This window comes from Megalobrama amblycephala, linkage group LG11 (assembly GCF_018812025.1).
Source record: "Megalobrama amblycephala isolate DHTTF-2021 linkage group LG11, ASM1881202v1, whole genome shotgun sequence".
In the NCBI taxonomy this organism is placed as follows: domain Eukaryota; kingdom Metazoa; phylum Chordata; class Actinopteri; order Cypriniformes; family Xenocyprididae; genus Megalobrama; species Megalobrama amblycephala.
In genome coordinates, this window is record NC_063054.1 from 15,426,400 (window position 1) to 15,454,378 (window position 27,979).

The 27,979-nt window shown below is 36.0% G+C and overlaps 1 protein-coding gene across 2 annotated transcripts; it reads right to left on the bottom strand.

The window, feature by feature from the left end:
- Positions 1 to 4,907: 4,907 nt before the first annotated feature.
- papola (poly(A) polymerase alpha) lies at positions 4,908 to 27,841 on the bottom strand. Of its 2 annotated transcripts, none has more exons than XM_048206299.1 (23): positions 27,660 to 27,841; positions 24,610 to 24,780; positions 22,032 to 22,098; positions 21,857 to 21,938; positions 21,652 to 21,761; positions 21,456 to 21,509; positions 19,430 to 19,541; positions 17,406 to 17,495; positions 16,932 to 17,070; positions 16,739 to 16,811; positions 16,203 to 16,323; positions 14,818 to 14,902; positions 12,966 to 13,019; positions 12,718 to 12,837; positions 12,486 to 12,595; positions 12,247 to 12,371; positions 10,355 to 10,488; positions 10,126 to 10,205; positions 7,991 to 8,226; positions 7,646 to 7,708; positions 7,440 to 7,493; positions 7,310 to 7,345; positions 4,908 to 6,217 (listed from the first exon to the last, which is right to left on the bottom strand). In XM_048206299.1, exons 1-23 carry the CDS (start codon positions 27,665 to 27,667, stop codon positions 6,122 to 6,124), a joined length of 2,220 nt encoding a protein of 739 aa, XP_048062256.1. In that variant the 5' UTR covers positions 27,668 to 27,841; the 3' UTR covers positions 4,908 to 6,121. The 2 variants fall into 2 exon arrangements, with proteins under 2 accessions (XP_048062256.1, XP_048062255.1); XM_048206298.1 differs by having other exon boundaries at positions 7,991 to 8,229.
- Positions 27,842 to 27,979: the final 138 nt, after the last annotated feature.

Sequence of the window (27,979 nt, forward strand, 5' to 3'; positions counted from 1 at the left end):
ATGTGTAGACAATTATAAGCCTTCGTAAGCTGACTTCCTGTAGATTGTAAAATATGTGGTGCATTCAAACTTCTGGCTCAACCAACGACATGAATTTCGGGAAAGACTAGCTGTTTGAATGACCAACAGCAGAAATGGGGAGTGTTCGGGAAACCGTGTGATTGCTAAGGGACGCATCACTGTATGGCTCATACTTTGTAGTTGTAGTTATGAGAATTAAATGAGCTCGTAAATAATCTTCAAAGCAATCAGACTTTGAATTTTCAGCTGGTAGACATTGTAATATGGGTAAAAATATCCCATAGACTGAAGGAATGATCTGAGCAACTGGTTGCAAGGAACTTTTTTTTTTTTGCAACTGGGCACAGAATATCTCTTGAAAGGTTAAGGAAACACCCTCAAAGGTTATTTATTGGCATTATGGTTATGTGAAGAACCTTTAACATCTATGGAACCTTTCCATTGCAAAAAAAGTTTCTTTTTAGATTTTATAAATATGTCACAATTTTCTTCACAAAAAAAAAAAAAAAAAATAAAAAAAATAATAATCTTTGGTGATAACTGGTGACGTTTTGCATGAGTAAGCATCACTAACATTTTCTCCAGGGAAAAAAAAAAAAGGTATTTGTTTTTGCAATTAATGAAAGTAAGGTACAAAAGGGCTAAAGGGATTGAAAGTGACTGGAAAAAAAAAATAGTACTGACAGAGCAAAATGAAAATAAATTATTAAAGGTTGTTAAGGTGACTTTAAAAAAAAAAAAAGTACACAAATGTACACAATGAAATCATGGATCAAAAATGGAAAAATTTGCAATGCATATGAATATTTGGCTGCATATACACTGCCCTCCAAAAGTTTGGAAACGCCCTAGAAAAGTGGGGTTTGGACAATATTGGCATGAATCCTTTTTAATCGGTGATCATTTTGCACTGATAAGGGACAACACAAACTACGAAAACATATTTTATTACATAAACAGTTTATACATAGAAAAAAATTAAATTTTCGATTCATCAAAATATCCACCATTAGCAGCTAAACTGGGTTCTAATTGGTTCATTGTATTCTAAAATTAATTGGCAATCAATAGTTGAAGCTATTAAGGTGTGCTGACCCAAAAATCTTTTACAAACCTGGGCCAAGTTTAAACCAGTAACCAGGCATCACAGCTGTCAAAGGGGCATGTCTGACTTTGACATGTATATATTGCCATTATTATGTAATCAAAATGAAAATTATTATTGCTGGTCTTCAATGATAATGTTACGGTACTTTAATGTATTTGCACCAAAAAATGATAAGGATTTATGCTGATATTGTCCAAAACCACACTTTGCCAGGGGTGTTTCCAAACAGTGTACTTCAGGACTATATTGGTTCTCAAGTCATTAACTTTATCTCTCTAAAGCCTGGGATACACTGCACGATTTTTGGCTGTCCCAGCCGAAAGATTGCCATCGTGAAACAATCATGGGCGATTTTTGTGATCATGGCTCTTAATCAGTGGTACAATCGGTATGTCGTACACTGAGAGAGGTTCAAAGAAGGACGTTTTCCTGGTCTTGTGACCAAAGATAGCCTACGATCATTTTCTGACAGTGTCAGAAATTCAGCATGATTATCGCACAGTGTGTTTGCTGCTACGACCTACGTCTACTGACCAGCCAATAAAAAAGTGACATCAAATCAACGCGACATGGCGCTAAAACTTAAAACTGCTAACCTCAAGCTCTTTTCCCTTCTTCTTTCGCTGCTTTTTTCAGCACGCATAAAAACTACAACTGCCAAAGTGTGATTCAACATGGCCTTTTGTTTACCACTAGCACATGCTGATGACGTTGTATTCTTCTATAGAAATTTGTATCATAGCCTACATGCATGTCATACCCATGTTTAGTAGATCCATGTCGCACAGTGTGATTTGTAATGATCTTATAGGATTGCTAAAAAGTGCAGTGTATCCCAGGCTTAAAGCAGGGGTGGGGAACATTGGGTTACACTTTATTTTACAGTGCCGTAGTTACATTGTAATTACTCAAATAAGTACTGAGTACTATTAGTTAAAGGATTAGTTCACTTTCAAATTATAATGTCCTGATAATTTACTCACCCCTCATCCAAGATGTACATATCTTTCTTTCTTCGGTTGAAAAGAAATTAAGGTTTTTGATGAAAACATTCCAGGATTTTTCTCCATATAGTGGACTTCAATGGAGCCCAAACGGTTGAAGGTCAAAATTACAGTTTCAGTGCAGCTTTAAAGGATTCTACATGATCCCAGACAAGGAATAAGGGTCTTATCTAGAGAAACCATCACTCATTTTCTAAAAAATAAATAAAAATAAAAATTATATACGTTTTAACCATAAATGCTCATCTTGAACTAGCTCTCTTCTTCTTCTTCTTCTTCTTCTTCTTCTTCTTCTCTATTAGAATTCCGGCAGTGTAGACACTGCCCTCCACAGGTCAAAGTTTGAACTAATTGTTATATACTTGCACTAGCATATTGTATATGACAATTTAGTTCAAACTTTGACCTGAGGTAAATTATCAGGAAATTTAAATTTGAAAGTGAATTAATCCTTTAACTACATGTACTTACTGTAGAGTTAGGATTTGGTTTAGGGTTAGTTATTTGTAATTATGCATAATTTACTGTTATTACTATAGTAAGTACATGTAGTAAAGTGTAACTACGGCACTGTAAAATAAAGTGTTACTGAACATTGATCCTGGAGGGCCATTGTCCTGCGGAATTTAGCTCCAACCCTAACTAAACACACCTGAAGCTAATCAAGGTCTTCAGGATTACTAAAGTTACAGGCAGGTGAGTGTTTGGAGCTAAACTTTGCAGGACAATGGCCCTCCAGGATCAACGTTCCCCACCCCTGCTCTAAAGCTTAATGGGTATTTTAGTGTAGAAAACATCTCAGATATTTGCTGAGTCAGTCTGTATAGGTATTTACACCTTGACAAAACACAAAGCACTGTTTAAATGCATCAATGCTACATATTACTATAGTAATAACAGTAAATTAATTATGCATTATTACAAACAACTTAAACTAAACCAAACCCTAACTGTAACTCTATAATATGTACATGTTGCTAATTAGTAGTACACGGTACTTGTGTGTGTAATTACAGTGTAACAAAAATTGCGAAAATTTCTCCAACAACAAAAAAAATCCAGTTATTGCCCATGAACAAAAGATATTTAATTCAATACATCAGAGCCTAAAATTAGCACTCGGCAAGCGGCACAAGTGCTGGCGAGCATATGCAAATGTTACTCGCCAGTTGGCCAATAACTATTTTATGCCTGTTTGTGATATGGCTTAGTGCGATTTTCAAATGACAAAAGGCTGTGATTTAATAATAAAAATACACAGTCTGACACTCTGAATGCAATTCTATCAGGTCATACTGAAATTAATTAGAATAGCTTTGCCTGAAATATATGAAAATTAAATAAGACATGAACAAAAAAAAAAGCATTTTCAATAGATCTATTATATTTCTATTATATAGATCTATTAGTATATTATGCTTTGAGTATGAAAAAAATATCTATAGAAATAGTAATGGCTTGTGTAAAATGTACAATATAAAACAAATGTGAAAACATGCCCCAACCAAAAATCTGAAAAACACTGATAAAATCAAGACTTTTTTCTTAAATGTAATTCCAGTGTAGATTCCCTGCATCATTCTTTTTTTTAATACCAAAAGCCATCACATAGTAGTTAATATTTTACAGTAAATGTTCAAATCAGGATTTTCATGATTGGTCCAACACTCAAACCTTAGTTACATTAAATTCACCAACTTTTGGTTAATTTGTGCAGTGTGATGTATATTAGCACATTAATAATCACTACTGTTAATGGGCGCTAAAAGTAGTATTACAAATGTTAAAATCTTAAATTGTCCAACAATTTAAAAGAATTAAAAGTCTGTCATCATTTACTCATCCTCATGTTGTTCCAAACCCAAATGATTTTTTTCTCAGGGGAGTACAAAAGGAAAAATTTTGAAGAATGTTCAAGCTGCTCTTTTCTATATTTGTATAAGGTTTTTTTTTTTTTTTTCCCATCCTATGAAAATACGGGTGAAGCAAACTTGAATGGATTAGTTCTATGAATTAACAAAAATTTTATTATATATATATATATATATATATATATAATATATATATATATATATATATATATATATATATATATATATATATATATATATATACACACACACACACACACATTTATATTTATATATACATTTTATAAATATTAATTACGATTAATCAATTAAATGCTGCGTTAATTGTCTGGACTGTTCAATCAGTGACAAAATTACAAAATAAAAAAAAGCCAACTTTAAAATGACATTAACCCTGTAAAGCCTGACATTAAATAAGAGATAAAAAAAAATCTTTAAAAGTTAAAAAAAAAAAGAAAAAAAAAGAAAAAAAGCATTTTTCAATAGATCTATTATATTTCTATTATATAGATCTATTAGTATATTATGCTTTGAGTATAAAAAAAAAATCTATAGAAATAGTAATGGCTTGTGTAAAATGTACAATATAAAACAGATGTGACAACATGCCCCAACCAAAAATCTGAAAAACACTGATAAAATCAAGACTTTTTTCTTAAATGTAATTCCAGTGTAGATTCCCTGCATCATCATTCTTTTTTTTATACCAAAAGCCATCACTTTAAAAGTAGTTAATATTTTACAGTAAATGTTCAAATCAGGATTTTCATGATTGGTCCAACACTCAAACCTTAGTTACATTAAATTCACCAACTTTTGGTTAATTTGTGCAGTGTGATGTATATTAGCACATTAATAATCACTACTGTTAATGGGCGCTAAAAAGTAAAACGATCACAGCGATTTCTTTTTGCAACAACGTAGACTTTTATTTGTGAAAAAGTACAATACCTTGTCCTTACAAATAAGCATATGAAAGAACTGAAAGAACATTGCAAGGCCATAGGAGGCGTTTCACAGGAGTGAATCTGTGCCGTGACGGGTGTTCCTGGGGCGGCAGCTTTACCGTTACACGAATCCACAGTCAACACAGACCATCAAGACAAAACACGGAGTAAGAAAAGTTTGTACAGATTTCAAAAATGAACAAAATCACTCTCCTGCCCCAATAAACCAACATTCGTTTGAAACTTAAATCAATCTTTTTTCGTCATTACATTTACACGTCCACATCCTCAAAATCAGGTCAACAGGAAACGAGTTGACCTGCCATTTTAAATCACATTGATCATTCGAAATGCATCTTCGATTCCACATTAGGAAAATCCCAGTATAGAACAGGAAAAGCAAGCTGTTGTAAGCAAATAAAGGTTTCAATATTGTTGTCTCTCTCTATATATATATACACATGGTAAAACAAGCCTAAATGAACGGCCAGCACTGGTCTCCTCAGAGCACGAATCAAAGCATGCTGGGAATACTAACTATTCCACTCCTAATAACACCCATAATTAATGCCCTGCTAAGATGGCGGAGCAAAACGATGGTGTTTACACTAATCTCAGACTGATTTGGTTAAATTACAGCTGCATTAGTGAGCTAGAATCATCTGGATGAGCTAGCTATGTCCTCCGCTGTCAGATTAGTACTGTCATTAGTTCATGTTGATTCAATGCATCTCCACCTACTGAGCACGGTTTGATGCTCATCTACACCTTCAGCTCTGTACAATATTGTGGATTGGTCTCCAACGGACCAACTTTACCCTGGAATATAATTACATGCCTCTTTATGGATTACAAAAGAAAAAGAAGTAAAAGAAAAAAAGCAAAGCGTCACTGTCTTTCAGGTCAAAACAGAAGGATATGATCGGATTTACAAAGCATGTGCACCAAATCACACAAACACATTAAATCACATTGAGGTTTTTGTGTATGACATCTTTTTGCAGTGTACGGAAGGGGAGGAAGGGAGAGAGAGCGAGAGAGAGAGAGGACACAGGGAAGTTTGTGGAAGAACAGAGCTGCCCCCTTGTGGAGAGCCGCGTTGCACATGGGCAGGAACCGAGGGGACTTTCACCTCCTGAGTACGAGACGGGGCAAAAGATTAGGCTGCTTCTACCTGCTGAGTCTCAGCTTGATAGAGTTCTTGACCACGGCGATGGGGTTGGTCGGGAGGACTGGGACGTCCGACAGATCAGCGCTGGAAGTTCGCTGTGGAACATAAACAAGGATAGATTGTGTGATAAAACTCAAATGTGAAATGGATTGGAATCAGTGTGAAGGCCCATTCACACAAAGAACAATAACTATAAAGATAACTATAATGATAAATATATTGGCATTATATTAGATAACTATTTTATCTGTTTAACCTAAACAAGAATATGACTTGATGATTAACTAAATAAAAGTGTCCCTTAATATATGCTTTTGTAGTTTGCTTTCCATAACTGAAAATGCATTAATCCATGTAGAGGATACAATGCATTTGTTCACTGAGCATTTTGATGGGAATTTCTATTTAGCTCTACAGAAGACTATTTACATTAAAATTATTTGGAATAAACTTTATACACAATTATATACCAAAGCCTAACTTTTGTTCTTCAAACACCACAGATATTGATGTAATCATTTTCAGAGATCTTATTATTGTAGTATGTTATTTTAAAAGTATGCTCTTAAAAATGGCCTGTTTTTTGCTTGCCTACAAATCACAATTATCTAAATACCATTACAAAGTGGTACAACACGGTTCAAAAGTTTGGGGTTAATGAGATTTTTAATGTCTTTGAAACATCTCTTATGTTCACCAAAGCTGCACTTTACAGTAAATGTTACAGTAAAAAGTCAAATACAGTAAAACTAATTTATTACCATTTAAAATAAATTCTTTCTTATTAACTCCAGTCTTCGGTGTAACATGATCCTTCAGAAAACATTCTAATATGCTGATTTGATGCTCAAGAAACATTTCTTATCAAAGGTGTTAGAATTGATTTTGCTGCTTAATATTTCTTTGATGAACAGGTTTTAAAAAAAAAAAAAGAACTAAAAAAAGTCACTGACCCTAAACTTTTGAATGGTAGTGTACATCATAACCCTTATCGCTATTAATGCATAAAGATATTTTGTTATTAAAACATTAGAGCTTGAAAATTCTGTTTTGATTGGCTGGTGCTTTGTGGAGTATTAAGCTTTCAGTGAGAACAGATATATGACCTGAGTCGTGGACATGGTGGAAGGATTATTGTTATGTAATAATAATCTTATTATGTAATAATCAATTGAGCATGTCCTAACCTGGGTAAGCGGTATCTTCTCTGCTATGTCCACCGCCTGAGAATGATAGGAAATGACATCATCATTTAAGTTCTCACACAGTCACTCAATTTATAACAACTAGCATACCCTATTTTTACGATATGTTTACCGTTAATTCAGTCTCTGTTTTAAATTCACCATCTGAAGGAACCACTTCAACGATCTGCATAAGAAAAAAACAACATCATTCACATAGAGACTAACACTCTGAGTGACGGAAAACAAAGATTATAGACAAACTGCATCTTTAAGTTCAGGGAATGGAGATAAAAATGTCGGCAATTTTGTAACAAAGAAAGAACAAATAGCCTTTACCGCTGGATCCACAGCTACATGACCATCAGTTTCACCTGAGGACTTTGCTTCTGGGGTTGAGAACTGGAAGAGTAGAGTTTAAATAGGCTTTTCAGATGCCATCCACACTTTATATATAACGTTTATGGGTGATTCTTGAATGGGGCATTTTTAACAGCTCTATTGTCAATAAAAAAAAAGATGAATTGCACACACACATTTACTGTTTTGCTGTAATTTTGCAGCCTTCATTGTGCACATTGTGTGAAAGAAAGCATTGGATAATGTGTAGAATATAAAATTATTAACTCAATGCTGAAAATAAAATGTAAAAAGGGTTTGACAGATTAAAGGGCATTGTCTTACATCCTCTACTTTGGCTTTCTTGGATGTCTCATTCCCAAGGGGTGAGGCAGGTCTCTTCTTGGCAGGGCCAGCAGGTAAACATGGACTAGGATTAGGGTTCTGTTGTACACTGTCCACTTTGGGTTTCTTCTCCAAATCTTGCTGAAGGGGTGAGGCAGGCCTCTTTAGTGCAGCAGCCCCCTTTTGCGGGGAGTTGCTGCTGGAAGTCCCAACATTATCGGGTTTAGTGCCATCCACTGCTGACAAAAAACAAATCAGAAGTAGTATTACAAATGTTAAAATCTTAAATTGTCCAACAATTTAAAAGAATTAAAAGTCTGTCATCATTTACTCATCCTCATGTTGTTCCAAACCCAAATGACTATTTTCTCAGGGGAGTACAAAATGAAAAATTTTGAAGAATGTTCAAGCTGCTCTTTTCTATATTTATATAAGTTTTTTTTTTTCTTCCATCCTATGAAAATACGGGTGAAGCAAACTTGAATGGATTAGTTTTATGAACTAACAAATTTTTTTTATATAATATATATATATATATATATATATATATATATATATATATATATATATATATATATATATATATATACACACACACTTTATAAATATTAATTACAATTAATCAATTAAATGCTGCGTTAATTGTCTGGAATGTTCAATCAATGACAAAATTACAAAAAAAAAGCCAACTTTAAAATGACATTAACCTTGTAAAGCCTGACATTAAATAAGAGATAAAAAAAATCTTTAAAAGTAAAAAAAAAAGAAAAAAAAAAAAAAAAAAGTGGTTTAGTTTAGCATCAGGCTTTTATGGGTCATATAGTATGATACAGTGAGAATATGGAGCTTACCCTCGAGGAGGAAAAAAAGCACCAATTTTATTCAAAAGCTCAAACTGAGCAAAAATATACAATTTGGTGCAGTTGCTGATATTTATAAAGCAAAAAAGTACAATGAAATTCTGATAACTTGTAATGTAAACCAATAAGATCTAGTGTTGTCAAAAATACTGACATTTCAATACACATCGACACTGACGTAGCCCATCTCAGTGGTTCCCAAACTTTTTAGAATGGAGCACCCTGAGGCATTCACCATCCTTCGGCATACCCCCTCTCTTCCACTTAGACTGCATCTTTTCCATTAAAAGGACAAATATCTGCCCCCAAATCGATTTTCCAGTGCATTCATTATCTTTATAAATATCTTTACATCATAAAAAATATTTTAAATAAAATTTTCAATAGTAAAATATGCAATGATGATAAAAACGTGAAAAGTGATTTTACATACTAAAACTGCCAGTAGGTGGCGGTATGTCAATGCGCGAGTCACGCATTAATACAGCAAGTGGCTGTATTTGTGAATGAATCACTGAATCAAGACTTTCACAAACTATTCGTTCAAAGCCACAGATTCGTTCATGAAACACTGCTGTGTCTGTTGTAAGTTCTTTCGCTGGGACTATTATTTCATTGCAAAACAGAGTAAATGCTGACAATATTGTGAAGAACATCACTTAATTACCCGTTTATTTGTTGAAGTGTTCTATAAAATCAATGTCACATTTGCAAACGTGTGGATATTTGGATGTGCAATATTGCTCGTATAATATTATCAACATTAAAAACAAGAACTCACAAAAGGTATGTTTTGTATCAAGTTTGAATCTTAAATTTATCTCTATGCTCCTTCTGTGCCAGGCTATTCGTTTTTCATGCTAGTAAGCGCTAAATCTACAGGTATACTGTCGAGAACGACAGTAATGTAGCGCGATCTGCTAAGGCAGCAGACAATGACGTAATCTATAATCACCCATATGCATGCCGCTTGTGTGGAAATGGATTTAGTCAGTTTGACCGCAAAAGATGTGGTATTTTGATTGGATGTCATGTATTTACGGCATTATGCTCTGAAATACATGCTCGGTTTTAATGTTATTTTAAGGTGGGGAAGAATTAAATGAACGACAAAACTCAGCATTTTGTTTGCGTACCCCATGTCATGTCACGTACCCCAGTTTGGGAACCACTGGCCTATCTGAAATGATTCCAATAATCCTTTTCTGCAGTATTAATGCCTGTATAAAATATAATACAGTAAGCTTTATAGGGTTAAGGTCCCAGTAGACATACCACCAGTCAGGAGCGTGCTTCCACTTGAGGTGTCCGTTTTTCCCTGCAAATCTGAGCTGTTTGTGGCCGTCCCAGTGGAACTACGGTCAGGAAGAGAAGAGGAGATTAGAAAAAAAGTAAGAAAAAAAGCATTTGTGTATAGGTATTCCCAAAAGACAAGATTTACAGAAAGTCAGACAAATGATTTTAGAAAAACAGGTGAGCAGGTGAAAATGGTTTGATGATTTACCCCTGAGGGCTGGAGGCACGGGCGCTCTTGGCAGCTGAAGGGCCCGTTGGGGAGGGCACTGACATGCTGTTGTCACTGTCGACCGATAGGTCAAGACTGCCGTCATTCATCACACGAAGGCCATCAGACGAATGCTACAGGAAAAATGAAATGTTAACATAGTTAAGACAGTTAACAAAAATAGTACATCACTATTGAGTTTCATCAACGCTGCTACAATAACAATAATGTCTATATATCAATAACATGACACTTTTTGTCAAAATCAAATGTATTCAATTAATGTAATGTATTACAAATAATATATAAAAATGTTAATGTGGGCTAAAGAAAAGAAAAAAAAAAAGAAAAAAAAAGATCCTCTAAAACTGGTTCTCAGCCAGAGCAACCTCAGCAAATTTTCAAGAATGACTTAAAGGTGATGTAAGGCATGTAAGATTTTTTTTTAATGTTAAAATACATTCTCTTAACCCAGTTTATTGCCCATTGACTATTATTAGTATGCCATTCAAGGGCTTATCTCCCTCAAAAGTGTAAACATTGAGCCCCCTTGGCACCATCTAAACATTGAGAGTAGTCTACTCAGATCTGTCAGTCTCTTTCCAGCTCAACCTATACCAAGAGTTGGGTCGAGGCTACTGGCTGTACAGGCTGAGCCAGAAAAAAAAAAAAAAAAAAAAAATCAGCTCCAGTTACAGAAGTGCAAGCCAAATTTCAATGCATTTACATCTTCAAAATGTAAACAGGTTTTGTTAAAACTGACGATGCAGTGTGAAGCAACGCATTGCAATGGACAACATCTGCAAAAACTATTAAAAAAACGAACACGTAATATGCATGCGCATGATGTCACCATTTTCAAAAATTAAATAATTGCATTTTCAGGCCCCCAAAATGCTGTTGTCATGTAAACGAATGGCCAAAACACAAAAAGTTTTCAGTTAAAAAACTGTCATGAAAACGGCCCTTGAGTGTTAGCCTACTTAGCTGCTTGCTCATGACACATAGCAACACAGCCAAAAATATTCCTAATATGGTGGACCTTTTATTGAAAGTACCTGCTAAGGCATGCCTTCAAAAGCACCCATAAGAGCTGTACAGTATTTGCAATGTTTGAGTTGTGGAGGCGCAATGCACGAAAAGGGTGTTTGCAAAATATGCTTTATTTTTGTAATTCCATTAGGTGCCACTAGTGTCGCAGAAGCTACATACTTCACCTTTAAAATTAACAAAAATGCAATTTTTTCCCTTTGAGGGATATACAGCATAACTAAATATATCAACAGCCTAAGTTTCTGCTAATTAGGTTTGGAAACAAGCAGAAACACCAAAGGAACTATCTTAGCAAATATCAAGGGCCTTCAAATACTTAAGAGTCAAAAAGGTTGAGAACAACTGATCTAAAATGCTCTAGAAAAGAAAAAAGAATCTAGCACAATCTTTTAGTGTCTAAAAATAGGCAGTGAGACTTTGGTCCACTAAATTCAAGTCACTGTGGTATAACAATAAGTGCAAGAAACCATCTTAAGGCCAAGAAAACTATAAAACGTGAAATTATATCATAAGGAGGACCCCTTTAGACCCTCTCATGATTGTGAGTCAAGGTTAATGGATTACAAATAACAAAACCTCAAGACAACAGCATGATTTATTATCTGAGGGGGGAAAAATTAAAAAAAAAAAAAATGTTCAAAAAATATTTTGAAAACCATTAAACATGTACACTTAATCCTTACACCTTACATATTTTATTAATTGAATACACTTGACATTTAGACTTGTTGCAAATCAACATTTCAAAAACAACAAATACTAAGTGTGGCACATGCATTTAAACCTAGATTTCTAAGCGATTGTCTATCATGTTTGCAAAGGAACAGATGGACTCTTGCCTTTCTCTTGCCCCTTTGAATGGCGACTTTCGGAAGTAGTTGATGCAGTTGTTTCCTCTTCACATGCATGGCTGTGATTTTCATATCTTGCTCAAACATTTTACTAGTGATCGCCTGCCGGTAAACTACAGCCATTCAAAGAACACAAGTTGATTACTAGAAAACATCTGGAGAACAAGAGCAATGTCAACTCTTCCTGTGTGTTCTCTTTAGAACTGCCAATAGACAGGAAGTCTTACCTGTGTCTGTGAAGGACTGGATGTCAAACGTCAGATCCACGTTAAGATTTTCTGATCCCTCCATTTTTTTAAACACAATACCTATTACCCACATTGTGCTGAACTCCTCCCTGTACGTACACAAAGGAAAGAGACTGAGATTGGGACTACTGACATCACTTCCTTTCTTAAGTCAGTTTTAAGCCTTTGTAAAAGTTCAACAAAGAGAAGGACAAAAGCATCTTATACTCACTTGTCAGTTCCCTCTTTTGGTCCCGGGAATGACTGTGGATTCACATGGGCGAGTGTGATAAACTCATTCTTCTCCAGGTTTCCCACCAGGATTCGGATCTTTGATTCCACGAGGCCCACCCTGTCAGACAAACAGTATGTTTAGTCCTTGTCCACCACATTTTTTAAACAGATGCAGGGGACATGAGCAGAACATCGGTCCGATAAAGCATGTGACAGTGCTGGATGAAGACAGTAAGCTGTACTCACCACTCTAAGTGCTGCTTCTCTGTCTGTGCGCTTGCTAGCAACACTATATAATGCCTTGGGACATAAAAGACAGAACAATGCCATTACATCCTTTAGACTAAAGCTTGTCAACCAAACCCGGCAAAACTTACAGGGCCGACCCGCCCCCATCTCACTGAAACTGTACCGTTAACACCTCTCTCCAAAGACAAACATATCTTTAAGAACTTCATTCAAGACAGCAGGGATCACTCTTACATCCAGCCATGATCATACTTCATTTTACACACTAAAACGCTTATCTTTAACAGCAGATTCATGGCAATTTTTACAGTTTCATTAGAAACATGAAACAATCTAGTCCTCTTATGCTGATCAATTATTTTAGACTGAAAATAATTTTCTTATCTTTCAATTTTCTTATCTTTCCCTATTCATATATTCACATAAATTTATTTGAAGCAAACATCCAAAGTGTCTCAATACAGGTTACTTGCATCTAATAGAATAGTGTACAAACACTTTCAGCATTGTTTTGTTTAAAAAAAACTTTTTAGTGGAATAGCTCCCCATATCTCATAGATTAATCAAGGGACCAAAGAAATAGCAGGATAATATACATTGACTGCAACTTAAAAGTTAATAGCAGCTTAAAATGTTCACATGTTTTTTATTTTTTCTGCAGAGCACCACACTTTGGATTCCCCCTATGTTTTAGGGGCTTGTCTGGACAGAAAAGAATGAGATACTGTAAATCAAAAATGTTTAATTCATTCTTTGAAACCAGCTAATTGCTACATTGTACAAGATAATAGTGATTATGAATTCTGAGCACCACAATGAACTGCATGCAGTCGCTGCATCCTCATGTGGGGTGGGAAGACTGTTTTGTAAAGTGAAGGGTTTTTGAAACATTTAAAATGAGCTAAAATTAGTTAGAAAAAAAAAAGATCAACCCACAAAACCACCCCCAAAAAGGGGATCATCAGGCTTTAAGCACAATTGATCTTCAATTAACACATGGCAAAGCAATGTGCTGTTTTAGACCTCCATTATTCACTGAAAACATCCAAATGTCATATTTCATCAGTCTGAATTCTGTATTTTTTGACTGAAATATGAGGTGTGTTCAATTTGAAGCGGCGCTGCGCAGACCGATCTGTGTGTATGACATCAAATTAACGTGAGAGTGATCAGAGAGCAGACGGCACCGCATGCTTTCAAATCACTCTCACGGTACATTGATGTCATACATTGATCGGTCTGAGCAGCACCGCTTCAAGCCGAACACACCTACTGACTTCAAATCGTAACAATGAACTTTAAATTAACTAAAAAGAAACAATAACACATACAGACTAAATGCTAAACATTAACAGAAATTGGAAAAAAATAAAAAAAAAATTGAAAATTAGAAAGACTATTAAAACACAGACTAACAAGAAATACATTGTACAAATTGTGAACTAAAACATTTTATTTTTGAATTGTACACAAATTAATATAGCACAAGAAAACCACTTTAGAAAGGCACTTTAAACTGAAATACCTACCTTTGAAAAATATAAATTTAACTCTCTTACTTACAATTCAGTCATGCTCTACAGTTGTAATTTGTTCAGCAGGACTATTACACATTTTAAATGTCAAAAACGTTGAAGTGTCATAAAAGCAATTTTGTTGTACTCCATACGCATAAATTGATAATATGCAAAATTCTGCTTTTATTTCAAATTGATGACACCGATTACATAAGGTAGTACTTGTGAAAGGGCTATGAATGTGTGTGGGTGCAGTTTTGAGAAATAAATCTTTATTGAAATGATTAAATCTCACCATGAGTGTCCAACAGGATATGCAGCTTAATACATACTTGTATTTCTGAAAGAAGTTTGGTGCTTCAAATAGTTTGGACCAATCTGCTTTATTCTGCAATATTTCATCCGTGATTGCAAGACCTGTGAGAAGTTAAACAATCGATATGAGTCAAACAGTGGCGCATAAAAACGGCGCAATAGCCTTGAGCTGTATCTTTGCATCTTAAAAGGAATCTCTCAGCCAAAAAAATAAAAACCATTTTGGTTATTCCAAACCTGCATGACTTTCTTTTTAGCAGTGGAACAAAAAAAAAGAGGGTGTTGAAAACACTGTTAAAGGACAAACAAACAGCACCACAAAAGTAGTCCATCCAAGAAGAGTGCTATATTCCTTTTTTGACGTAACCTGAATCCATTAATGTACTTAAACGCAAATGAGATTTAAGAGCTGCTGCAGAGGGGAAGCTTTTTAATAAATTTAAAGGTCCCGTTTTTCGTGGTTTTTTGAAGCTTTGATTGTGTTTATAGTGTGCAATATAACATGTGTTCATGTTTCGCGTGTAAAAAAAACACAGTATTTTTCACATAATTTACTTATCTGTATACCGCTGTTTCCACTGTCATAAAAACGGGCTGATGACTTCCTTGTTCTATGAAGTCCCTCCTTCAGAAATACGTAACGAGTTCTGATTGTGCCAGCGGTTCCTGTGTTGTGATTCGACAGCAGTTTAGCGCATCTTGCCCGGAAAGGTCACGCCTCTTACCATAACGTGGAGATGCATGCGCTCAGTGTTATTGTAAACATGTCTTTAATTTTACCCTATCAATTTGAGCCGGAATCAGACCCGGTGATTGGACTGCGGGATGAAAATAACAGCGTTTCGACGACATGGCGACAAACACACTCTACAAACGCAACTCTTGTGTATTCCTGTGGGCGGAGGTTAGTCAAAAAACTGTTTTAGTGACGTCATTAAAGGAGGAAGTAGAGGGATGTAGTCCAAACTGGCCGTTCGATGTAGGCGACTTCTGTTAAATAAAATATCTCGCTTGGCATTGAACTTTGAGCTTTAAAATTTTACAGATTTTATTTATACTCTAACAACAACATTACACACTAACTAAAGTTTGAAACATGGGATCACGAAGAACGGGACCTTTAAACTTAAATTTTTGTCTGTTCCTCAAAGAAAGCTTCAGAAAACTTGAAAATAGCACATAAGTTGTATGTAATACTCATGGTGCTTTTTAAATGGTCCTTTTTTGCCACTTTAGACCATGTCAAACTTTGGAAAAGACCAGGGTGAACATTCTATAAAATAAAAGTCATACAGATTTAGAAAGACATGATGAGAAAATGTTGACATTTTTCATTTTTCAAAGCACGCTCCTTTATTTCTATCAGAATGTGTTTCTAGGGATCTTCAGAAATGAGACTGACCCCGCTTGAACTCTTCCACCATGATGGCCCGAGTAGATGCTGAGACATTGTAAGTGGAATTCTGTTGAGGGTAAGCTGGCGTGATGATTGGCATGAGGTGGTACCGGTCACTGGGGGTTACCTGAGGGGAAAAAAAAAAACCACAACCTGAAGCCTGAAGTCAGAAGTGAATAATCTGAGAGAGTGCAGAAAAATCACTGTACCTTTTAGTAAATGATATGCTAAATATGGCAGGCTAGAGGTCTGTGCAGAAAGTTCAAGTATGATTTAAGTCTGATGCCAATTTTTGTTTTTGGTCATGAGTGGGCTAAAAAATTATTTAATCAGACCAAATATATTTATATATATATATACATATATTAAAATATATACATTTTCTTTCGATATATTGCCTTGCAATACAAAGGAATTAATAAATAAAGTCAGATAAATGAAATAAATAAATAAATAATGAATAAATGAATGAAACAAACAAACAAACAAACAAACAAATAAATAAATAAATAAATAAATAAATAAATAAATAAAGACAGTACTCTGGGATCCCAGACTGGGAGGTTGAGATTACAGTCTTCAGGCTGCTTCAGAAGGACAGGGTTTGGCCATTCCCTGGAAACAAGACCCAGGAAGAAAATAATGAATAAATGAAATTGAAGAGAATGGCTCTCTGAATGCAAAGATCAAAAGTTCAGATTCTGTATTATGTCATTGTCAGTTTGAGGAACTCACCACTTTGAGAAAACCAAGAAGAACTTGTGGACCAGGGTGGAAGCCACAGCGTTGGGGTAGAGTTGGCAGGTTCTTGCCACCAGCATGGCCCACGATACGCCCCCAAGAAAACCAAGGATATTCGAGTAGATATTATGACCTGTAGGAGTTTCAAATAATGTCATTTATTTCTTCATTTTGTTCTGTAAACCTCATTTATGAACAGACCTGACATTTTTCACAATTAAGCTTTTCTAAAGGCCAAGTGCCAAACAAGAATCTGTCATTTGTTCACTAAAGTGCAAGCATGAGTGCACTTGTTTCTAGGCAGCAAATGCAAGCCAAACGAATTTCCTAAGGCACAATGATGCAGTGCTGCTTTTCTTTGACTGCACTAATACCCACAAACACAGCAGGTCATTGTAGGGTTTGTTTTTTGTGGCATGTTCCACAAACAGAATACAATGCAAGGCTGACAGACAGGTATTTACTCACGTTTGGCCCACATTTTGATGGCTCTAAGAGTCAGTCTGAAATTCTCAATGTTGGGCACCAGGTGAAGAATCTCATCAGTCACTCTGCAACCTGAATGTCAGCAAATTTAGAAATCAGGAAATCAAAAAAATGTACATAACTTGAGATTACCCAGGGGAAAACTTAAACAAGTAAACAAGATTTAGGGCTGGGTTGACAATATTCATTGATTTTAATCAATTTCCATTTTGATGAAACAATATAATAGTCTCTGCTGTTTTCTGATGATGCGTGGAGGAGAAAAAAAAAAAAAACCTTAACTAAACATTACTTGCTCTGTGGCACTAAACAAAGCAAAGTGTCAACTTTCAAATTATGTCAATTTTATCACAAAATTCAAACAAATACCATTTTGATGCTCTTTAATGTGGCATGACAGATTGCTGTAGCGCCTCAGTTTAAGTGCCAGTGCAGAGCACAAATTTTCATCTCTGCACTATGGGAAGGCGGCAAGCCGGCGGAGGCAGTGTGATGCTTTGGGCAATGTTCTGCTGGGAAACCTTGGATCCTGCCATCCATGTGGATGTTACTTTGACACGTACCACCTAACTAAGCATTGTAGACCATGTACACCCTTTCATGGAAATGGTATTCCCTGGTGGCTGTGGCCTCTTTCAGCAGGATAATGCGCCCTGCCACAAAGCAAAAATGGTTCAGGAATGGTTTGAGAAGCACAACAACGAGTTTGAGGCATTGACTTGTCCTCCAAATTCCCCAGATCTCAATTTAATCGAGCATCTGTGGAATGTGCTGAACAAACAATTCCGATCCATGGAGGCCCCACCTCACAACTTACAGAACTTAAAAGGATCTTTTGCCAACATCTTGGTGCCAGATACCACAGCACACCTTCTGGGGGCCAAGTGGAGTCCATGCCTCGATGGGTCAGGGCTGTTTTGGCAGCAAAAGGGGGACCAACACAATATTAGGAAGGTGGTCATAGTGTTATGCCTGAACGGTATACATCTTAAGTATATATTTGCTGGCAATAAAGTTTCCAAAAAATGTAAATTTTACATGCCAGAAAAATGTCACAATTCTCGATACCAATTTCAATACCACAGCAGAATACTAGGCTAACTCATGTAAGTAAAAAGTCCTCAAAATGATTGAAAATAAGGAAACTGTAGGTAATGCAATTAAAAAACAAAACAAAAAAAACAGCAGGACAAAAAGATACAAAAATTAAACAGTGCTTTAAGTTTTTCCAAGCAAACCCATGAGTATTCAGCTAACAGCCTAATACAGAAATTAAATAATCAAATGTAAAATACAACAAAACAGTCTTAACTGTAAGAATTAAACTTGCTTTGATTCTTATTGAAGCTACAAAAGTCATTCAGTCAAGAGCAGAGTGATTTTCTCTTTGTCTTTTGTTTTTTTAATTAACATTAGGCTGCAGCAGACCGAATGCACAGATCTAGTAAGCTGATACAAATTCTAATTTCTCCCAACTGTATATGTTCACTTAAGACATAACCAACTGGCTTTAAGTGAATACTCACCAAGCCGGACATTTTGACATTTTTGTGTGTATCTGTTTGCGTGTAACCGTTCAGACGTGCACCCGGAGCTCAAAGTGCACTTAGCTTGTCTACGTTCTGCTTAGTCTCTGAGCGCGTGCACAGAAAGCTGCCTGAGGAACAGCACCAAGTTCTCTTTCGCACTTTTAATAAATATTTTTAATATTAAATATGTCCCATTTTACAAAAGTCACGTAACACGATTTTACTGATTTGCACGTCAAGTTTGGGCTTTTAAGGAGGAGCAAAAGCGCACCGCTGAAAAGAAAAGGAATAGGGCACAATAATCGTTTAATCGTATTTTCATAACCGTTGGAAGCTAATATTGAAATCAATCAAAATTCAATTTCGATTAATCACACAGCCCTAATCCAAACAAATCGATATTTAAATCTGAATCGATTTGTGAAATCTGTGTCAATACCCAGCCCTAACCAAGATTCATCAGTTATCACCTATTACCGTTCAAACTTCGGATGCAGCGAATGTCAAGGTTCCTAAGTAAGCCATCATCTCGCAAATCCAGGTTCTCTGGAATGGTTTGTAGTGCTAGTCGGGCAAACAGTATGTCAATCTGCCACAAACAAATCAACATTTCAAAACACACAAAATGACACAAGGGAGAAAAAATAATGACAACTGTTAATTCTGGCCTGAACTATCCATTTATGTAATATACACTATATTGCCAAAAGTTTTGGGACGCCTGCTTTTAAATGCACATGAATTTTAATGACATCCTATTCTTAATCCGCAAGGTTTAAAGGCAGGAACATGACAAAAGCAGACTGCAGGGTTGGCTCACGTCGGTAGCGTCTGGGTCCAAAGTTGCCCTGATACACCAAACCGACGCTCGACAGCCGATGGCCAAGTAGCTTGTCCATTCTGCACCTGCGTAAGATTAAATGCCTTTCCGTACCAGCAGGTGGCAGTAGCTGAACAGCCAATCAGAATGATCAGATGGCCTGACGAGCTCCGACGCCGATTCAACATGTCGAATCGGCCAAAAAAAAAAAAAAAAAAAAAAAAAAAAAAAAAGAGGCAGACAAGGACCAATTTCAGCCAACCGTGTGGAACACACTGAGAAAACTTAGTCGGCCAAGGAACAAAAACTGCCAGACGGCCGACCGTCGGCTTGGTGTGTTCCTGCCTTAATATGGAGTTGGCCCACCCTTTTCAGCTATAACAGCTTCAACTCTTCTGGGAAGGTTTAGAAGTGTGTTTATGGGAATTTTTGACCATTCTTCTAGAAGCGCATTTGTGAGGTCAGACACTGATGTTGGACGAGAAGGCCTGGCTCGCAGTCTCCACTCTAATTCATCCCAGAGGTGATTTATCGGGTTGAGGTCAGGACTCTGTGCAGGCCAGTCAAGTTCCTCCACACCAAACTTGCTCATCTGTCTTTATGGACCTTGCTTTGTGCACTGGTGCGTAGTCATGTTGGAATAGGAAGGGGCCATCCCCAAACTGTTCCCACAATTTGGGAGCATGAAATTTTCCAAAATGTCTTGGTATGCTGAAGCATTAAGAGTTCCTTTCACTGGAACTAAGGGGCCAATCCCAAAACCCTGGAAAAACAACCCCACACCATAATCCCCCCTGCACCAAACTTTACACTTGGCACAATGCAGTCAGGCAAGTACCGTTCTCCTGGCAACCACCAAACCCAGACTCGCAACCACCAAACCCTGGCAACCACTTACACTGCTCATTTCAAGTTTGTAATACAATCTGCCATTTACTGGAATGCCTTAAAAAAGAAAAGATAATTTTTTATTCATTCTGGCTTGACATTTATGTAACCTGAATAGGCCAACTGTTAACTTTAGATGTTTTGTTGTAGGAGTAAGAGTAAGTAAAATAGGGCAGTTGTGTTCAAAATTTATGTTTACAAACATTAAAAACAAAGCTATATAGGCTAGGCTATTTGTAAACATTACACTTTATTTACGGTAGCCTAATTTACATCATTTCTGAACATAATAATAAAATGCAACATATACGCAACTTATCTTTTTCCTCTCCGGAATAGCATCGGTACTTTTAACCATGCAGCAAATATTTTAAAATTTCTTGAAATTTTTAAACCATTGATAGTTTTTCCCTTTCGTTTAATAGGTTTACATTTGGACAGAATCTTGTTATAAAAGATAATTGTAGGCCTATTGGCTTAGACAGCAAACACAAGACTTGTTTTTTAATAAATAAAATACTGCACGTATTATTATTATTATTGGTAGTAGTAGTAGTAGGCTACATGGAAAAAAAAAACGTTAAATAAGTTATTTCTAATCAAACCGGTTTCGGAACGTTAATAATAGTAAAGGAACGCTTGAACAGAAACGTTAAAATACTGATTCTGCTCTGGAGTGAAACGATTAAAAAAAAATTCCGTTTTTAAGCCCTGATTGGAACACCTGAATTCAATGATTTGGAGGGGCGTCCCAATACTTTTGGCAATATAGTGTATGTAAGGATGTAAAAATACCTCAATGCCATCAAAAGCCAGCTTTATCACAGGTACAAATGCTTCCTCCACTGCCTAGAAGGCAAAAGCAAAGATCAATTATTAAGCCTTACATATATTGAGAGGAAGATGTATACGTACACTTATCATATGTATCATTACGATCGTATCGTACGTACGATCATTACGTATGTATCATTCACAAAAGCCTCCATACCCTCAAGTCTTTGACTTCCTCCTGCTCCTTTAATTTCTCATAAAACGAAGAGAAGAAGTCTGATCTGTCCACATGTCGCGGTGCAACGCAGAGAGCATCAATATCAGCACCTAAACAATTAGGTTAGTGAATGAGATATTACAGACACACAGAGACTATGTGAAGTACATATGGATCTATCTAGCACAGATCTATGAAAACTTACCCTTCGTATGAACTCCAAGCCTGTAGGATCCAAACGTGAAGATTTTTCCACCAACACTATCAATCACTGATGCTGGAATATTCTGTAAATATATGAAAATATATAACAGTTTGTATCTGCGAGTGGTTATTCAGAAGTTTATGTTTGTATTATTATTAAAAGGACCATAAGATACCTTAGCTTCACTGACTTCACGGATCCACAACTTAACCAACATATTTAACTTCCCAAGCACTAGGATTCTGTGGGCAAAAGAAACATGTTTAGACAACAGCAATTTGATGAAGCCTAAAGATGGGTCAAGACTAAGCTGTACATTTTCATACTTATGGATATAGATAAATGTATATTAGATAAAATAATAAACAATTTTTAAATATAGAAATTATGGAAGCGAACACACTATCACTCAAAAGTTTGGGGCAGTAAGATTTACCGTTCTTGAAAGAAGTCTCTTATGCTTATCAAGGCTGCATTTATTTGATGAAAAATGCATTAAAAACAGTAATATTGTGAAATAGTTTTCTATTTTAATATATGTACTCTATTCAAATTTCAGCAGCCATGGAAACCATGATGCACGTTATTTCGGGATTCTTTGATGATGTCCAAAAGAACAGCATTTATTTAAAATAAAAATCTTTTGTAACATTATATATTACTTTACTGACACTTTTTAACCTTTTTTAATACATCCTTGTTGTAGTAAGTTTTTAATATAAACTGGTAAAAATAGGAAATATCTTAGCTATGTCAACAGTTTGTCCTTTTTCGTAATTTTTCAAAACAAAACATGACTTCTTAGACATATTGTTACAACTGCCAACAATTTATATAATTTTACTGTCTTTAATAGAATTTTTAAATTATTTTAATCTTTTGAAAAATCCAGTTGCTTAGTAAGACATCATCCTCCAGGAAGTAAAGGCAAAGGACAAACTGATGTGACGTCATTTTGAACAAAATCAGTTTAATACAGCTTGCCAAAGCAAACTTTTCAGAAAAGTTCACTCCAGCTGGTAAAAACCTTCAAACTACCAATGGTCTGCAGAGATTTCATAATAAGTAGGTGTGGCTCTGAGGCTCCGCCTTCTTTGATGTGGAAATCTTCCCCGATTCATTTCTTCTGTCCAGTCCATTGAGGTCAGACATCCATGAGTAAAAACAAACACTACAGAACCACTTTGTAGTAGAAATTGAAGTTGTAATTCTAATTAAAAGAGACATTGACCATGTTTTTCATATTTAATACTGTAAAGCTGCTTGCTTTTAAACAATCCGCTGTATAAAGAGCTATAAAAATAAATGTGACGTAACTTGACTGGAGTTCCGAATTGCAGAACTGGTGCAAACATAGCCACATCGCAATGATCAGATGCTTTCTTAACTGCCGTTTTCTCACCGGTGTAATTTTTGTTGTGTTTATTTTGTTACTGAAAAGAAAGCGCACAGCACATACATACATAAAGTTTACCCTGTTCTTCTCCCAATTCACCGGACACTTACATCCATCCATGTATTTTGAAATAAGCGGATGATTTCACATGTTGTAAACCTGACAGATCTATTCTCCTGACCGTGGCGTAAACAAACATGGCGACACTCGTCGTGCATATAGCTCAACTACTAACACGATCATTATAAAGGTGCTTACACAAAAAAACACATCCACTTACACATATGGCTAAAAATAAATATATAATAGCAATAACAATAATAATTGATACAAATAAAGTATCAAAAGCAATTAATCAGATGGTTTTATTGAACAAACCTGTCAAAATACATAATGTATTGAATTGTTCAACTAATGTTCTTTATGTATTGTAACAAATGCCTGCAGAGGGCGCCAGTGGCCTGACGATTGATTTTACACTTTACAACGCGATCTAATCCTTGTTTAATATTGGCTTACAACATTTATTTCAAATGTCCAATTAATCTTTAATATTTGGCCATTTCTTTATGACAGAAATGTTACAACCACTGTAATTTCTTGAACAAGAATATGTACCTAAACGAGGGCTTAAACTTATTTTGAAATCGCAGTTAGCACATTGCACCAAGTAGAAACACATGTATCTATAATGTATTCTCCTGCTTACAAATCTGATTAAATGTCACACATTGCGTTTCCAGACAAATGTTAAAAGCAATCCAAACTCACAGCATATGCAGAGATGGAGTTTGAGACGCGCCACTAATGTAAATGAAAACCATTCACATTTACTGTGAACGGAGCCACTCTGAGAGGCACACAGATAACCTATACGCATGTAAATAATTACAGCACATATATATTAAACCTGCAGCACATACATTTATTTAATGAATTAACAGCCTTTGTAAATTCACAATAACATTATGCTTTATTACGATTTTTAAACGGGTTTAATATCTTGCCATCTTAAAAAACGGTCTAATAATGCATTTCATGGATTCTCGTCCGTGGAAAGCACCACTTCCGGTATTTTAACGGTTACTCGACACAGGCAAATTGAAATCGAGGATTTTTTAAAATCGAGTATTCGAATTTAATCGAGGAATCCTTACAGCCCTAATCAGGGCCTTATGTGGGAAAACAAACAACAAAAAAAGGTAAAAGCAATGGATTTGATTAACTTTGTGCGCAACAAGTTAACTTCAAAAGTTGTGTAACTGTTAAAGAACAAGCTGATGGTCTCAAACACAAACTAACTGTCATGATGCAAATCCACATACATGTGTGATTTAATGATGTGTGCTTCATTTACCTCCGCTGCAGCTCCATCTCCTCCTCAAAGACACCGAAGGGTCGAAGTGTCTCTGTCAGCTTTCGCGTAAGAACCAGATCGGCCTCTTTAGGCGGTGCCAAGCTGATAGGAGACGTGATCCCATAATGCCTTGGGGTCTGCTGTACTGCTTGCACCTGATTGGTAATTGGACTGTGAAAAAGTAAAACATTAATTGTCAACAGAAACATATTCTGGCTTAACATATTCAAATAATGGCTAAAGATTAATGGTCCATTCCAGTCCTCCTGGGAAGTTCATATTTAAATTAAGTTGTAAAGTCATAATTATGAGGTCACATGCTTTTATGTTTTTATTCGATTTATGAAGGTGCTGTAAAATGAATTGTTATATATTCTATCACAATTGTACGATGCTGACGTTTTTTGTACATGCAACTTAGCATGTACAAAATACTATAGAATATGAATAAAAGTTTTTATTAATTTCAACAAATTTACTGTCAGTACAGAAACTGCATCTATTGCGTGCCGCTTATTTTCTCACTGACACTCCCCTAACTCGGAAACTTAAAGAAAATGACTCGTTATTGGCTGGCATCAGCATCACACGCATGTGACGTGCTGCACACATGAACAGCGTCGGTCATTCGCTTCAACCTTTCCGAACTTTATTAAAGATGATTTTGTGGATGGTTAGAGTGGGGTGTGGGGAGAGAGAGAGAAAGAAAGAAAGAAAGAAAGAAAGAAAGAAAGAAAGAAAGAAAGAAAGAAAGAAAGAAAGAAAGAAAGAAAGAACAATTGGAAGCAAGCAGAATAAGTTTCTAAAGCACATGCAGCGCCATCGTGCATCTGTGGTTAAAAAGCTCAAAATCGATCCAGAATCGTTAGATAGATTAATCATAAACTGTGCTTTTCTGTAGGCTAGGCATATGCATAGCGTGCCAAGTTGATGCTTCCTCTGCAGACTGCTTTACTCTCGCGTCACGTGACGAGCGCGTAATCGCAGCCTTTGCGGTTAAAAAAAAATAATTGCGTTTTGTCATATCGCGATAGGGCTGGACGATTATGGCCTAAAATCAAAACCTCGATTAATTGAACATTTTACCTTGATTTCGATTAATGAACGATTATTTTGTTTCTGTTTTTTTTTTTTTTTTTTGCCCTTATAGTTCACTGACAAGGTTTGTACTGTAAATATGATTGACTATTAAAAGGTGGGATATCGTTTCCTATTGAAAGAGCGATCTGACATCATGGCTCACTATCAGCAGTTATTTTATCTATTCGTAACATTTCTTACAGATTTCTGCTCGTTGTAAATCAGATAAAGATAAATTAGCAAAGTACCAGTACGAGTGATTGCGTGTGTGAATTAATTATCATACCGTCTCTCTATTAATTGTGAAGTTGTGGGTTGTAAATAGTTCCTTCAAAAGTAGAAAAATATATGCTATAATAAGTTTCGAGTTTCTAAGCTACTTTAGTGATAAATCACAGGACAGCGCTGACTAGTTTCTGCGTTCCTCTCTGTGCACGCGATCTTCATGTTTTGTGCAGCTATTGTTTGTATGAGTGTTCGTGCCACAATGCAGCTGCACAAGCACGGTAGCTCAATATAATACACATACGATGGTCTAATCGCTTGAATGTCCAAACTATAAAACAAATACAACTGACAAAGTTTAGTGAAGACGCAAGGCTCACCGCTCGCGTGCCATCACTATGTGCTGAACCGGCGTTCACCTGCGTGTTTTGTTTTTATGCCACTGACTGGACGGTCACGGGGCAGAGTCATGTGGCTAAACACACGGTAATGTTTTTAAGGGGGGGGGAAGTATTAACAGGATCAAAAAATTGAAATAACCGACATGGGAAAATTACGTCGTTTAGAGGTTCTGAATTTCAGTTACGATCACTTTACGATTAATCGTCCAGCCCTATATCGCGATATTATCGCAAATGCCATTAATCGTTCAGCCCTATTCTCGTCGCTTCATAAAATTACAGTTGATCCGCTGCAGTCACGCTGACTATTTTAACAATGTCTTTCATACCTTTCTAGACCTTGAAAGTGGTGGTTAAATTGCTGTCTATGGAGGAGTCAGATACCTCTCAGATTTCATCAAAAATATCTTAATTTATGTTCCGAAGATGAACGAAGGTCTTATGGGTGTTAAACGACAAGAGGGTGAGTAATTGATGACAGAATTTTCATTTTTGGATTATCTTTAACTCTTTAAAGATAGTTAGGAACCTACCTTTACATATTTAATACTTTGCAAGAGAATACAGAAGTGAAATTCAGAGAAAGTTAAAATAGAAATTATGTATTTACCTATGATCAAAAACAACAGCACACGTTACCAGATTAGTGCAGACGCTCCAATATAAACAAACCCTTTTTGAGTCTAAACTAGTGTGAACAGCTCACAGTAGAACAAATATTTTGAAAAAAGAGCGCATTTCTTGCTGTAATTTTTTCGCCGTTCACACACGGCGCGTTTAATTTTAATTATATATGTACGTGTCTCTGACAATTGCGACATGGCTCGCTGTTTTTTTTCCCAGGGTCTCGCGCAATCAGCGCCCGCAGACACCATGTCAAGATAAAAATAGTTCAACTTTAATAAAAGCGTCTGGAGGACCATGCCTTCTGTTGCGTTCAGCTTCGCCAATTTGTTTTGAAAGCGTCTTGTGTGAACGCCCCTTGAAGGGTATTAAGAAGTCACTGACCTACATCAATACGTGCACTACTGATCTACATATGAACAAAGTTCAACTCTTGAATGCTATAGATTTAATGTCTGTAAGTTACATACAAGCCGACGTGCTTAATATGAGAGCAATCTCTACATCTGATGGCCTGGTGGTCATTTTATCTCATTACCAGCTGCATGCTGACAAGATTGCTGTCAAAATCAATACATTGTAAACTAGTTCATCAACTAAACGGCACTATTAAATGATTTTATCAACGTGTCGAGTTTTCAACCGATTCGTGACACAAGGCCCAGGACCTCGCGTTAGCTTTGACCACGTTTGTCCTTAAAACTCCGTCGACATACTTACAAAGGCATTATGAAAATCTCCGGTTTATGAGAAGCTGAGAAGCAGGTTATATTCCGCCATTGTGTTTCAGCCTGTCATGAACTGTTAGGAAGGCAGTGAAGTTGTTTCTTTTGTTTGAAATAACATGGCGCTCCGGCAACTGCAACTGCCAATTGGAACAGGAAGTGACGCCATGACGCATGCCTTGCTGACGCTAGCTGATACACGTCTTGTTTTTGTAACCTATTACGAAATAATAGTATTTAAAGGGGCAGACATAGCTAAAAATCATTCTATTTTGTCATAACATCGTCACGAACATTTAAAAAAATGTTTTATTA

What these genes read in the sequence shown, in the direction of transcription:
- papola (XM_048206298.1), bottom strand. An exon ending in GAGATGGAGCTGCAGCGGAG is followed by an intron (nt 22,099 to 24,609) that starts GTAAATGAAGCA and finishes TTTTGCCCACAG; the next exon opens with AATCCTAGTGCTTGGGAAGT. An exon ending in CTGCATCCGAAGTTTGAACG is followed by an intron (nt 17,496 to 19,429) that starts GTAATAGGTGAT and finishes GCTGACATTCAG; the next exon opens with GTTGCAGAGTGACTGATGAG.